Raw genomic sequence first — 14,016 nt, forward strand, 5'->3', positions numbered from 1 at the left:
GTAAGCATAGTTTTCTCCAATAATAAAAGTAACTACGACAAAACGACAATACAGTATCTATAATATCTCGCTTCGCTCGTGCGCTCCCGCGCCCGCGTCGCACAATAAACAACTTTAACATGCATGTTACACAATGTACTATATTATATACTTATCTCCAGGAATTTATATCGTAATTTATAAATGCAAATTTTATTAAATATAAACATAAGAGCTGATTGTTCCATCTTTGGATAAACTATGTGGCAATTGATCTACTGGGTAAATAAATTAATAAAAGATTGAAAGAGTAAGAGATGCATAAGAAAGTAAGAGAGTAAGATAGTGAAGTTTACCGAACAATCCAGCCTAAATGACATTAATGTCATTATTATAAGAGTACATTTGAATACTTTCACTGCCAGTATTAAACATTTATAGTTTATGCTATACGTGTATATTATAAATTTTCAATATTGGCAATGACTTTCGGAATGCATCTTAAAAGACAAAAAGGTACAAAATATTTTTTTTATATTAAAAAAATGTCTATTTAAATAAAATATTTCTATTCAATGAAAAATAATGCGATTGAATAAGGAGAATACGAAATTAAAGTAACGATAAAAAGTAGCAGTTGATTTGTTTGATATCATTACCAAACAGCCAGAAGAAAGTAACGATCGAAAAAAGTACGATAACACGGTGTTACAAGTAACGCATTACTTCTCGACCGTGATAATCAGTATGACGCATACTGGCCATCAGTCCTTTTCCTTGCCGGTCTTTCCGCGAGCGGGGGCTGCCTTTTTCTCCGAGCTTCCAAATTCATTTGTTCATACTCAGAGGCATCATAGGCACGTATTTGTCACTAGGTCGGAACTTGTATTGTGAGCACAATCGATCAGACACAGCCTCCGCGTAGCCGTTCCTGCAAAAAATTCCATCGGTCAATAATTTATTAAATCTCATCGATAAGGCAATTTGCCGAAGCAACTTATAAAAAATCAGTAGAAAACCCTTCGTCCACCAAAGCATTAAAACCAATTATAATTTCGCAGGGTAAAGGAACTTTCACCACAATATTGAGATTAATTAGATCAAAGCTAAAAGATACCCGCGAAAAAAAAATATATATATAGATTTAATATAATTAAATATAAATTTTATTAAAATTTAATATAATACTAAATAAGATCTTAATAACGAGATTCTAATAAATTTGGTTTTAAAACCGTAAAAACAAATTAAAACCTTATATATAGATTTAATTTGGACCATATAATGATCCATATTAAGTTATATAAGACCATATTTAAACTTATTAATTCAACTTATTAAAATTTTTGTTAAGACCATATTAAAACATATTAATTCAACTTATTTAAAACTTGTTAAGATTTAATTAAATTATATAAATTTGACTTTAATAAGATTTAATAAGGACTTATTAAACTTAAATAAGTTGTTATAAACTATATTAAAAATACATGTTCGCATTTATTTATAAGGTTATATAAAAACTTTATAAATTCTTTATATGAATTTTGATGAAATTCTAATAAAGAATTTATAAGACTTTTATTTAGAATATATTAACTTTTTTTTGCGGGTAATTATGCGCGAAACCGTCACCGAAAGCTATGTAGCACATATTAAGTGTGCGGAAAAAAGAAACGGAAAAAAAAATATATTTACGGCGATCCTTTTTTATATGTCGGAACGTCTTCAGATAAATGACGTGCCATCCTGAAGAACGTATCTCTGTCTGATCAAATCTCTAAATACTAAAGAGACGGTTGTCAATAACGGTTTTTGAAATCCTCTCCCCGATAAATTGTTCGGCGTATAAATCAGAGACTTCTCCCATTGTAAATCGCAACTAAAACAATTCTACGATGTAACGGCATGAATGTCGAGGTCAATTTATTTTTTAATTGACATACGATGAGGTATCCTGTATATCTACCTTTATAGTTGAGTGACAAAATCTTTTTTATTATATAAATATATAAATAAAATATATGGTACTCTCTCAGTATAGCCTAAATTAAAAAAAATGTTGAAAACTTGCTTTTGTATATATAGAGTATACCTTTGCCACTGCGAGCACGGTCGTCTTTCTTTGAAACAGATAACCTGAATTACATTGAAGAAAAGCGCGCCGAGGGTATTGGCCACCTCGGTATTGAGATTCTGTAAACATCTGCGGAATTTGGCGTCGCAATCGCAATATGAGCGAGTAAATGGCGAGTTATTGCATATGCCGTGTATGCATTGTTGCGGCGCTATTGTGGTTGAGCAATGGTCATGTTCCCTGCAGCAAGCATCCTCGACTGAATGGTGGCCTAAATCATTGTAGGAACTGGCCACGTTACCTGGTCCACACCACTTAGTACCAGGATATATTAAACCACCGCCGGGCGCTTGATTCTGAAGAAAGAAGTTTCAGAAGTTGCAATTAATTGCATTATCCCGATAAAGGTTTTTAAAGTAATCCGATTTGGATAAAGTAATCGATTTAGAACTCATGGTTCCGGAAATTGGATCGGAAAATGCATTTTTACATTTTCCATTATAGTTCGACACAGGTAAGTGATACGTCAAAATGGTCTACAGCAAAAATGAAGGAAATTAAATGATCTTTCGAACGGCACCATCGCGGTTTTATGATCGGACTTTATTTATACGTCTTATAGAGAACAAAAACTATAAATAGGTCCAGATTTAGATTACTCCCCCCACGTCTAAAAAAGCATTTAAGAGTTCAGTTTATTATAATTTCGAATATATTTTAAATAAAGAGGGTTAATTTAGACCATTCGGAGGCAATCGCTGAGTCTCACCTTCCCTTTATTTCGCGAAGCCTTACAGGTTTCCTCCAGATCGGCGACGAGATTGCTGGAAATTTGTCGAACTTTTCTGGGGTCCGCACCAAGTACCATTCTCTGAATGACCCCGCGGTCGCTGTAAAGAGCGCAGAAGGGTGCGTCGGCATTCAGCTCCACCATCCTGGACATGGTAGTGTCGGCGACCAACACACTCGCCTCGATTCTTCGGGCCCAAAAGATCGGCAAGACAGCGCCGAATAAGATAATAAACATCTGTGTAAACGCAGAGAAACCAAATCAGACTACGTAGAGTAGACCATTAAAACTAACAGATGTTTCGAAGAAGGTTTTAAACATCGCCAAATAAGGAAGATAATTAATCTTTGTCGTGATCAAATGTCGGTACTGTCGAGAATCTTGACTCTTTCAAACAAAAAATAAAGAGAGCCGCAGTCAAACATACATTCAAAATTAATACTTGACCGCTTTAAACTCTAGCTCCGTCAAGGCTACTTAATTCAATTCGTAATAATAGGACAAAAAGTATTATCGCTATACAATACAGCTTAATTTAATTCTGCAACAAAAATTAGCATATTTGTATCTCTCGATTAAGCAACTGGTTAAAGACTTTTGTTTAATATTCGGCCAGAATTTATAATAGCTCTTCATAGTGAAAGGCTTGACAACTAAGTGTGAATCACCCATTTATCACATTGCTATTTAATACTATTCTGTTGAATACCAATCTGTAAAGTCTTAAACAAAAATATTCTCCGCGTGTACCTTTACGTGTCGTCATTTGTCGCATCAAAGAATGGAATGCCTACCGACAACCAAGTTCTTATCTTTCAGCGGATATATCTAATTTAGAGAATCGAACTATAATCTTCGACCTTGATTTAGTTTGGGTCATTTCAATTCAGGCCGATCGCGAAAGCGAGAGTAATGTAGACGAGTGTAACTGTGCAATGTGGGTAATCGAAACCCATTAACGAACTTGTCTCTTGAACTTGCCTCCCGAGGGATGCGAACAATAAGATCGCCTCACAACTAATTCACGTGGACTGAACCGCACCAGCGATTATTATTCATCACCATTATTAAGTCATCAAAACCGTTTGTCCGCCCGATCTCGTTTGGCTCGAAAGAGCAAAACGCGAAGTAATATAAATTTTCATGAAGATTAGAACATCCGTCTCACTGCATTAAATCTGCAGCTTTTATTATTCTTTTACTCACTTATTTTATTATTCTAATTTACATAATAGTTTAAATAATGTAATTTTTACGATTTTCACATAGCGAAAATTACAGTAAAATCGCTATATTTAAAAAGTGTATATACATCAACTTATTTTCTTTTTTTAAGTATCGCTATACTCTGATAGAGTAATAAACCAAATCCAATTGGAAATAGCAACGATATGAAGCTTTAAAAAATCGAGCCGATTATCTCTCCCATCACTTAAATTATTAAAGCCACTCGTCTGTCGTTCTTTCGGATAGTTAAGCAAGTTTGAAATAAAGTGCAACTTCGTGTCAATTCGTGTTATACGAAATATTCAAAACATTTCGGACGTTATAAACTTTAAACAACAATTAGCACATTCTCTTTGAAAATTTTAAAGTGATCAGTTTTCACGTAACGGAAAAACGAAGCTGTTACATTAATTTTTTTATGCAAATCTAAACAAAAATTATCTTTTTTATTATTATTGAGTAAAACCTTCTATATATATATATATATATATATATAATTTCAATAAGTTCGTTATCTCTATTTTTCATCGTTAAAATTCTTTAATAGAAAATTCATTACCGTTTTATATAACTATATTAATTTTATATAGGAAATATTATATTCTTTTGTTGCTATCTACAATTTCTGATATATAGTTTGCATATGTGCCAATGTGCCGATATGTTACTGAGAGAAGAATTTTGATATTTGCAATTATAAATTACATATCACTTATAATTATGATTATTACTACTATATTAGTAATATAACCATAATATATCTATATCCACAACAGCACAGAATATTCATGATAAATATTTATTACTATTCATTTTTTAAAATGTTATGTCTAAATAAATATTATATCTGAATAAGAATATATAAAAGTATTTTGTGTTTCGTATTTCAGTATTAATTAAAAATATTTTGTAATTCAAATACTAAAATTGTATCAGCGCAACCCTCGCCCTGATGAAGTGAACAGTATGGTTCACGAAACGTTGGCATTAATATTTTTATAGCATTTCCTATAACATTTATAATAAATATTTTATAATATTTGTAATAAATAAATATTTATGATTAATGCAATCTAATTTTAAGACCACAAAAATATTTACAAAATATTAAAAATAAATCTTATAAATACATATTTACAAATATTTTGAAAATATTTTATAGATATTGTATGCTCTGTCTGGGATAACAATTACAATTACGATAAATCTAATTATAATTAACAAAAAATACCAACAAATTTTCTCTCAGTAATGGATTATCTAAGATCGTTATATCGAACTTGTTTCTTGAACCTGATGCACACATATGTCGATTAGCACTACCACAGCAGGATAGGTCTATTAATCGGACGCAGTTGGGTGATTACGACGCATCTATACGTCCCATCGTTTATTGCTAATCGTGATTATTATCAATTTGACCGATAGAAACTATCGTGACGGAAACTATTATGACGGTATAATAAGTGTCGTGACATGGAGCATAGAATAAAAATATAAAAATATACTTTATATCCAATATTTTTTACGTTATTATTTATTTTTATATTTTTTGATAACGTAAATATAAACAGTGAGTATAAGGTTTTATTCTTTATTATCTATTAAAAGTTGTAAGGTCTATTTTTATGCAGTATTTTTTGTACTCAGAGAAAGGAAGTTTAAAGTATTTAAGAATCTATTAGATACAGATCTGAAAATAATTTTGTTGTATCGAAATAATTGTATAGGACATACAAACTGATTGCTACAATGTCATAGTTTTTTACTATTGAATGAAAAGATTCGCTGAATATGGCACAGCATTTTTAATTGATTGCAGCGGTCAATTTTTGATTGCGTTAGCCTATCGAAGATATTGACATTGCGGATATAGGCGCCAACGCAACCAAATTAAATACTTCTGCAAAATCGTTCTTTCTATGTAATTTCCAGTATTGACGAGACTATGAAAATGTACATGTGAGATGCGAATAGTGGAGAAGTTAAGAATGTTTCTGAGTAAATATTTCTTTCTGAGATTCGAGGACAATGATAAAAGTGTAATGATTTCTAAACATCTGCATACAATGAATGCATCAATTTATTGATATCTATTTATAGATCAATAAGACAGATTTTCTTTATGTGACGATATTATGCCGTTAGTGGATCGCAGGAATAAATTGAATGTATTCAGCAGCAAGTTAAAATTAAAAATTTTGAATTTAGAGTTTAATTTAATTTAATTTTTACATTTGAAAGACTTTGTAATTAGAATTAAATTTTTATGTATGTCGAATTTTTCATAAACTTTTTAATATAAATAAAATGAAAGCATAGTAATAAATGTCGACATGTTTCGATCTTTTTTTGAATGTAACTAAAATATCATTAATAATTTAACTTTTTCACTACACTTTTTCGCCAGATAAGAAAATAAAACAGCTGGTTCTCAGTGAACTTATCGAAAACATATTATATCACTCACAAGATATAATAAATCACTAATACACGACTCGAAGATACATATATAACTGATTAAAAAATAGTTCTGATATTGAGAAATCCGCAAATATGACTAAAAGAAAAAGGCACGAAAAAACGTAGCAAATGCGCCAGACCACTGGTCAGAGTCTAGACTGCGCAACCCCCATAGTTCACCCCGCCAAGCTGATCGCACTGCAGTGCGTAACGAACGAGAAGTAAGAGGGAAAACATATAGTTATATTCCTACAGCTCATATGAAAATCATAATTTTGCCAAGCACACTGGATACACTAATGTCTATAAAAAATTAAAGTTAAATAATACGATTAATGACAAGTAATTACTTTAATTTAATTTAAACAATTTAATATTTTAAGTATTTGCTTGTAACAAATAAATGAAAATAAAAGATAACTTCTTGTAGTCAGATTAACTACTTTATAAAATAGCTTTAGCGTAGAAAGTGTAATATATATGTGGATATATATATAGTGATAGTCGAACGTTGGAATAACGTTATTGAACCGAATGCTTATAATGCCATACTGTAGAAAGAACACGTCATTGCGTGAGGGGTAAGTATTTTATACACTGCACAGATTTCTTTTACATTTTTTAAATTTGATTCTTGTATGCAAGCGATACAATGTTTTGGAAGAAAAATATGTAAAATGTCAATACGTAAAGTGAGACGTGTCCTATCATACACACACACACAACTGTTTACAAAATTTGGCGATAAAGAGATAATTATTTCAGAAATTAACCTATGCAAAATTATATTCGTGAATAAAGTATCATTACCTTATTGACAAAAGTACAACATTAATGTACTTAAATCTTAATTTATAATTTTTTAATAAACAATCTTTTAATATATATATATAAGGAATCAAATAATTTGTTGCAAAGTAATTTACGCACAAATTCTATAAAAAAAATTTAGTACAGGCAAAATTGTTATATTACGTTAATAAAAAATATAATCGCTAAAATAAATATATGAATAACTTTATTAATGTAAATATACGTACACTCAAATTTGATGTTGACCTAGATCTTGTCGTGAGATGATACGAACGTGCTGAAAGATATCGAAAGTGAAACGTGCTACTCGGAATCACAAAATTTGCTTGTCTCTCCTCAACAGTCACTGTCAGACTGATGGTTCATGTAGGACGGCAGATTACTAATATTCACAATCAAGTATATACAAACGCGTGTACCGGTTGCGTTACTACACGCATTAGGGGAGAATTTAAATCGTGTGATATAGAAACCGTTTATGTGGAGCAATTGATTTTTTCCATCATATATATATATATATATATATAATATAATACATATCAAGAAATTTATTCGTACACGTAAATAATTCCAAGTAAAATAATTAATCCTTAAAATTATTACTAATTTTGCGAGAATCATATTTTTATGTTTTGAAAAATTTATGAGTGATCATTGTAATTAACACTAGAATTCATAAATTTTGAATAATTTTTAATGCAAAAAAAGAAGAAACACATTCATAATTTTTTTAAACATATATTTTAATTCTATGATTTTGAATCCACCGTCAGAAAAATTCCATCGAATCGAATTTTTAAGATATAACATTTTTAATTCATCAATTTTCAATAACCAACATTTCTGTATCTAAATAATTTACAACAACAGCAACAAGTGATAAGTAAACAAGCGGATGTTCTTACTAGGATCTGATGGTAGTAAAAGAATATTTTTAGGGATTACATATTGGGACGGAACACTAGACGACTACTACTGAATTTTCCCAGAAAGTACAGAATATTTTTGATAAATATTTATTATATAAATATTGTATACATTTTATATAACATTTATACATTTTATATAAAACTTTATACAAAATATTATTAAAACAATATAAACTAACAATAATTGAATAAAGGCCGAATGACGGTCAAGCAAGATTTAAGTTGCTACAGTAATGTGTGAATTTTATTTACCACGTATGTAGTCTTCTTTAATCGCGCGCCGAAATATTTTCAGTCTTTTACAAACGCAACTCTAAATAACTACCGTAGTAATATCACTAGTTAAATTGACACGCAATCTAACAATATTTGATGCTTATAGCATCCGGGACGAAACGCCAACTTGTGATATTCTTCGCAATCTTATTTTTCACAGAATTTGATTTATTGTTAATTTAATTTACATTAATTAATAACAAATCATTAAAATTTAATATATGTCTTTCAACATATTATTAAGATCCTATAAGATGCTATAAGCATCAAATATTGTTAGATTGCGTGTCAATTTAACTAGTGATATTACTACGGTAGTTATTTAAAGTTGCGTTTGTAAAAGACTGAAAATATTTCGGCGCGCGATTAAAGAAGACTACATACGTGGTAAATAAAATTCACACATTACTGTAGCAACTTAAATCTTGCTTGACCGTCATTCGGCCTTTATTCAATTATTGTTTGAAATTCCAACGGTCCTACAAATATTGTAATATAAACTAAATATTTTATGTAATATTTATGATAAATATAAATAAATATTTACAATTTTTAATATATTTCATAATAATATTTATAATAAATGTTTATGATCTGTGCGATATATAAAACCACAAAAATACATATTTACAAAATTTAAAATAAGTTTTAATATATATAGTAAATATTTTATAAATATATATTGTATGCTGTCTGTAGATTAATACATAGAATCAATTTAAATAAGTTATATAAAAAATAAATATTAAGCTAACAAAATTAACGCTTCTGATTTTCTAACTTTAATGAAACCTTACTATATAGAATATCTCAAAATTTATAAATCAAAATGCTAGCAAGAAAGTTTCTCAAAGTTTTTATAAAATAGAAGCAAAGCACAACAGTACAAAATCAAACAACGATATAGAATATAATATAATTAATTATATTTCTTATAGTGTTAAAACATAAAATACACATATCTTTTTGTATTAAAATTTTATTGGATGTTTAACGCATACATTAACGAATGCATCAGAGACGCGTAATCACAACATTATCTCTAATTACCCACGATAATGCAGGTCAATCGATCAATCAATGCTAATTTCTTTCTTTTTCATCGCAGTTTAATTTACATTTGTAATACAATTCATCAATCGTCATCAAATAAAACGACAGAAAGTCAAACATACAATATTAGAAGGATCTTAATAGAATAAAATCGAATAAAAATCAATTCGCATCGAAATCGCGAATAACGTAACGAAAAGTAATAATGTGGAAAAAAGATTCACTTATGCCTGTTTCCACCAATGCAGATTAACTTTAATCCCGGTTTAACTTACTGTTCATCTTTTTCTAATTTTTAGAATTAGCAAAAGATGAAGAGCAAATTGAACCGAGATTAAAGTTAATCTACATTGGTGGAAATGGGCATTAGATTTTTAGGGAATCCACTCCACTTCGTTGGTCTCCAATCTTTCGCCGCTGTTCCTTGATGTGACGCGACCGTTCTGCTCCGTCGTTGACCCTGTTTGAGTATCTTCTGAACCGGCTATCTTGTGATATACTTTGCTTCCGGTCTCAGCGATCCACTGGACGCCATCGCCGATCTTCTCGCCCGCTTTGCGCACCACATTACCAAAATTCTCAGAAGTGAAAGTGTTAGGGTCAACGTTGATGTCCAGAGTATTGTTGCCTTGTGGACAGCCAGACTGTGAAATGATGCTCAAATCGAACGGATCAACACCGTATTGGCCCAATCGCTGACGTATCTTGTCAATCTGTATCTGATCCAACATCCTGGTCCTCGAGAGGATCGTCGCGCTCTGTCGATGAGCGAACGCCAATTTCTGGCACGTAAATATGCCGGCGTAAGTATCGTAATCCGTCATAAATACCACATGGGATGCACTTCCAGCCACACCTAAATTACAGATACGAATTTTAGTTACATAACGCGATGAGTTGCTTGCAATTCGTATGAAAATTATTATGCAAAAACGCATGGTTTGTCGCGAAATTAGTATGTAGCAAATTTATCTTCAATTAGCCTAATGTCTTATCATTTGTAAATTAAAGAGAGGAAGCTGTAGCTGTAATATTTGAATTTCATTGCGCACATACACAATTTTCATTTATCGTATTCTTTTGTTTCTATAAAATAAAATTATGTCTCTCTTCCACTTTTAAATATTATAATATTGCGCGCGTTAAGATACTTACTAAGTGGAAAACGGACTTCCATACGTCCCGGAGTACTTGGTTCGGGTACAGTCAATTGGCCAGTATAATGATACTCGTGCTTCAATGGCGTAAGACCTGTACACACGCAATTACGGATAATTCATCCCACTTGCTAGACATTTATTCCATTGAGGTTCCTTTTATGATTCTCGATGCAGCCCGATACGCGCTTCGTAGAAGCACACGTATTGCGTCTCCTTTCTTTACCAATTGCCCTTACTATTTTTTAATTGCCTTACCTAAGATTAGATGATCCGAGTCCTGTGTTATAACGTACTCGCCTGGTTCCTCTCCTCGTGTGTAATTGTAAGTAATGCACTTGCTACCTGTTGATGTTTTCTGGATAACATACCACAGACCTAAAAACTGAAATTTTTAACAAATCGATTATTTTTGAAACGATTTTTGAACGAATAAATTTGATTGTATGGATAAGAAAAAATATTTGGTAAATTATTACAGAGATATCTTTTGCCTCTGTAATAATAATTTTTCGACTTACTCTACCAATCTGAAAACCCTGCATGGGTTCCACAATAGGACAAGCACCCATATGATACGTATGAGCCTGAGCAAAAGCGAGGCATCCCGCCAATACTAGACACCATGCCAAAGATTGCATCTTCTACTGAAAAGAAGAAAAAGATAAATAACATTATTAAGCGATTTATTGTCAATTCTCAAAAGATCAAACAATTCGAATTTTTCCACTTTTATTAGGACCTTGAATAAGTCCACGCCGTTTTCCAACATATATGGTGTTAACAGACCTGCGTGCATGTAGTTGAAGACGGGAACATATCGATAAGAAATTACGATAAGTAAGCTTGAAATTCAGTGTACGTCATCTCGCCGAAGTGTAAACAACTTTTTGTTTTATAGTGTTAAACATGTCGAGTTTTGTGCCAACAAAAGAGTATTATTGCGGGGGAATTTTATTGCACTACTTTATTCAAAGAAAATCTGCAGCTGAAGCACACTGCAGAATTCTTGTTGAGACTTACGGTGACCATGCTCTATCGGAAACAACATGCAGAGAATGGTTTAGACGCTTAAAAAATAATGATTTTACTTTTCACGGAAAAAAAAAAAAACGGCGAGAACTTATTCAAGGTCCCAATATATAAATTGTTAAATAATTGTTTATGCGCATTTCTAATCTATGATAAAAGATTCGGTCGTTAATCACTTCTTATAATTATTTTAAATTTGCTAATAATAACAATAATAATAATACATAAACAGTGTAGAATAAAAAATTTCGCGAAAAAATTATTCAAGGATATACGAGTCACATCTCAAACATTGTCAAAAATACAAAAACTTCGCAGATATGTTCTTTTATTACGTTTGAATATCTATGTAAAATTTGAATGCAATTCTCTTGATTTAAAAGTTATTTAATTTTTTTATTGGTCTTTATTCTTACGTAAAATCATATTTTGTAGTACTTATTTGTAAATTTAAAAATAAAATAATATTAAGAATTAAATCAAATGTTAAACATGTACTGATCAAACAATAATAAATGTTTGTGCAAAAGTTTATTTAAATTCACTTATTTGTTTAAACATTATTAATCCAAAATTTCAAAAAAATATGGTCATTTTGCTGCATATAAAATCATTATAAGCAAAATTATTTGTTTTATTTTTTTTAGTTGATTTCAGAGCACACTCACGAGAGCTATATCATACAAACATTTTGAATGACATTGGTCGATATTAGCTTATTTTAACTGATATTTTTAGTTGATACTGTACAGCCAAAACATCCTTATAGTAGTAAGTGCCTATATCTATATATACAGAGTGTTCAGGAATTCAAGGGTAATCTTACTGCAGCGTGAAACTTTAGTAAAAAATTAAATAATGAAAATGGAAGCCATTTTTCTTCTTCAAAATAGTTTTTTAAACATAAACATTTAAAGTTTGACTAATTACAAACCCTGGTTAAAAAGTCATGTTTATGTAATAGCGTGCGTACAGCGATAATGTTCTGTTTAATATCCAATATCATTATACACGCACGTCACACGATAGATGACTTTTTAACGAACGTTTATGATTAATCAAACATTAAACGTTTACATTTAAAAAAAAAAAGCTACTTTAGGGAAAAAATGGCTTACAGTTTTTATTACTTAATTTCTCACGAAGTTTCACGCTGCACTAAAATTATCCACAAATTTCTAAACACCTCGTATATATGGAATGCGATGAGTGGTATATATAAATTCGATATCGTTTCCGATGCAAAGATTTCAGTGAAAGTAATGACGTCACGCATTTTTCACGCATATATTTCAATAAAACTTCTTAATACGTGTGTGCATAACAATCCGTATATATACGTCTCAAGTTTGTTAAGTAAAGTGATTCTTTTAAACTCATGCACAACCATCATCATGATCTCGGATTTCAGGTACAATCGGTGAAACATGATTTACACTCGCCTTGGATACACATCACGGAGCGTGATCAAGGACCTCTGGAATTTATGTTCCCATGTTATTATAGTGGCTGTCTTTGTCTCTCGTTCTTATTTCATACAATAATAAATGCGCGGTAGTGACCGCGATGAGTGCACGATTAAAATCGACCCGTTGCGACCTTTGACTCTCCATTAAGAATATCTTTATTCCATACTTATATGCACCAACGTGAATCAATTAGTATTTTTCTGCTTGCGAAAAGCTCTGTTTTACAGGCGCAAGATATAAGGATTTATTTCGTAGAGAAAGTAAAAAAAACATTACTCCATTTTTAATTGCTATCGTTTTCTCGTCTCTTCTTGCTTCATACAAAAGAGACGATAGGCGATGTCTTTTCTCGAATGTATATGCAAAAAGCGAAACAATTTTTAAAGTAAATGAATGGAAACTTAAAGCCATAATATCTCTCTACAAGTATTGTAGGAATATTTATGTAAAGTACGAGATAAAGAGTTGATGTATTTGAAAAAAAAAAGACTAAAATTATCAACTTGAGTATACTCACTATGGAGGTTGATGCTGCCGATCTCTGCGTTTGCACTATAAATACAACTTCTACTGGAGAGATGGACTTTATGTGGCTAGTGCCCCACTCTCGGCGTACCCCACAATTACAGGTCACGTATACATTCACCGAGACGCATAACACGATATAGAATGTTTTGTTGTTTTTCCTTGTAAATCGGTTCATACTGATTCATCTTTCTTTTTTATACGACGATAAACTTGCTATATATTT

At 31.0% G+C, this 14,016-nt stretch overlaps 2 protein-coding genes across 3 annotated transcripts; both read right to left on the reverse strand.

Moving 5' to 3' along the window:
- Positions 1–764: 764 nt before the first annotated feature.
- Positions 765–7,643, reverse strand: LOC108774848 (acidic phospholipase A2 PA4). Its single transcript, XM_018541055.1, has 4 exons — positions 7,577–7,643; positions 2,826–3,083; positions 2,075–2,412; positions 765–910 (listed from the first exon to the last, which is right to left on the reverse strand). Exons 2-4 carry the CDS (start codon positions 3,081–3,083, stop codon positions 808–810), a joined length of 699 nt encoding a protein of 232 aa, XP_018396557.1. The 5' UTR covers positions 7,577–7,643; the 3' UTR covers positions 765–807.
- A 2,330-nt stretch (positions 7,644–9,973) lies between these two features.
- LOC108774839 (apolipoprotein D) lies at positions 9,974–13,817 on the reverse strand. 2 transcript variants are annotated; one of them, XM_018541046.1, is made up of 5 exons: positions 13,783–13,817; positions 11,286–11,411; positions 11,023–11,149; positions 10,763–10,858; positions 9,974–10,463 (listed from the first exon to the last, which is right to left on the reverse strand). In XM_018541046.1, exons 2-5 carry the CDS (start codon positions 11,403–11,405, stop codon positions 9,982–9,984), a joined length of 825 nt encoding a protein of 274 aa, XP_018396548.1. In that variant the 5' UTR covers positions 11,406–11,411; positions 13,783–13,817; the 3' UTR covers positions 9,974–9,981. The 2 variants fall into 2 exon arrangements, with proteins under 2 accessions (XP_018396548.1, XP_018396549.1); XM_018541047.1 differs by having other exon boundaries at positions 11,286–11,408; positions 13,783–13,808.
- Positions 13,818–14,016: the final 199 nt, after the last annotated feature.

This window comes from Cyphomyrmex costatus, unplaced genomic scaffold (assembly GCF_001594065.2).
Source record: "Cyphomyrmex costatus isolate MS0001 unplaced genomic scaffold, Ccosl1.0 scaffold275, whole genome shotgun sequence".
Taxonomy (NCBI): Eukaryota; Metazoa; Arthropoda; class Insecta; order Hymenoptera; family Formicidae; genus Cyphomyrmex; species Cyphomyrmex costatus.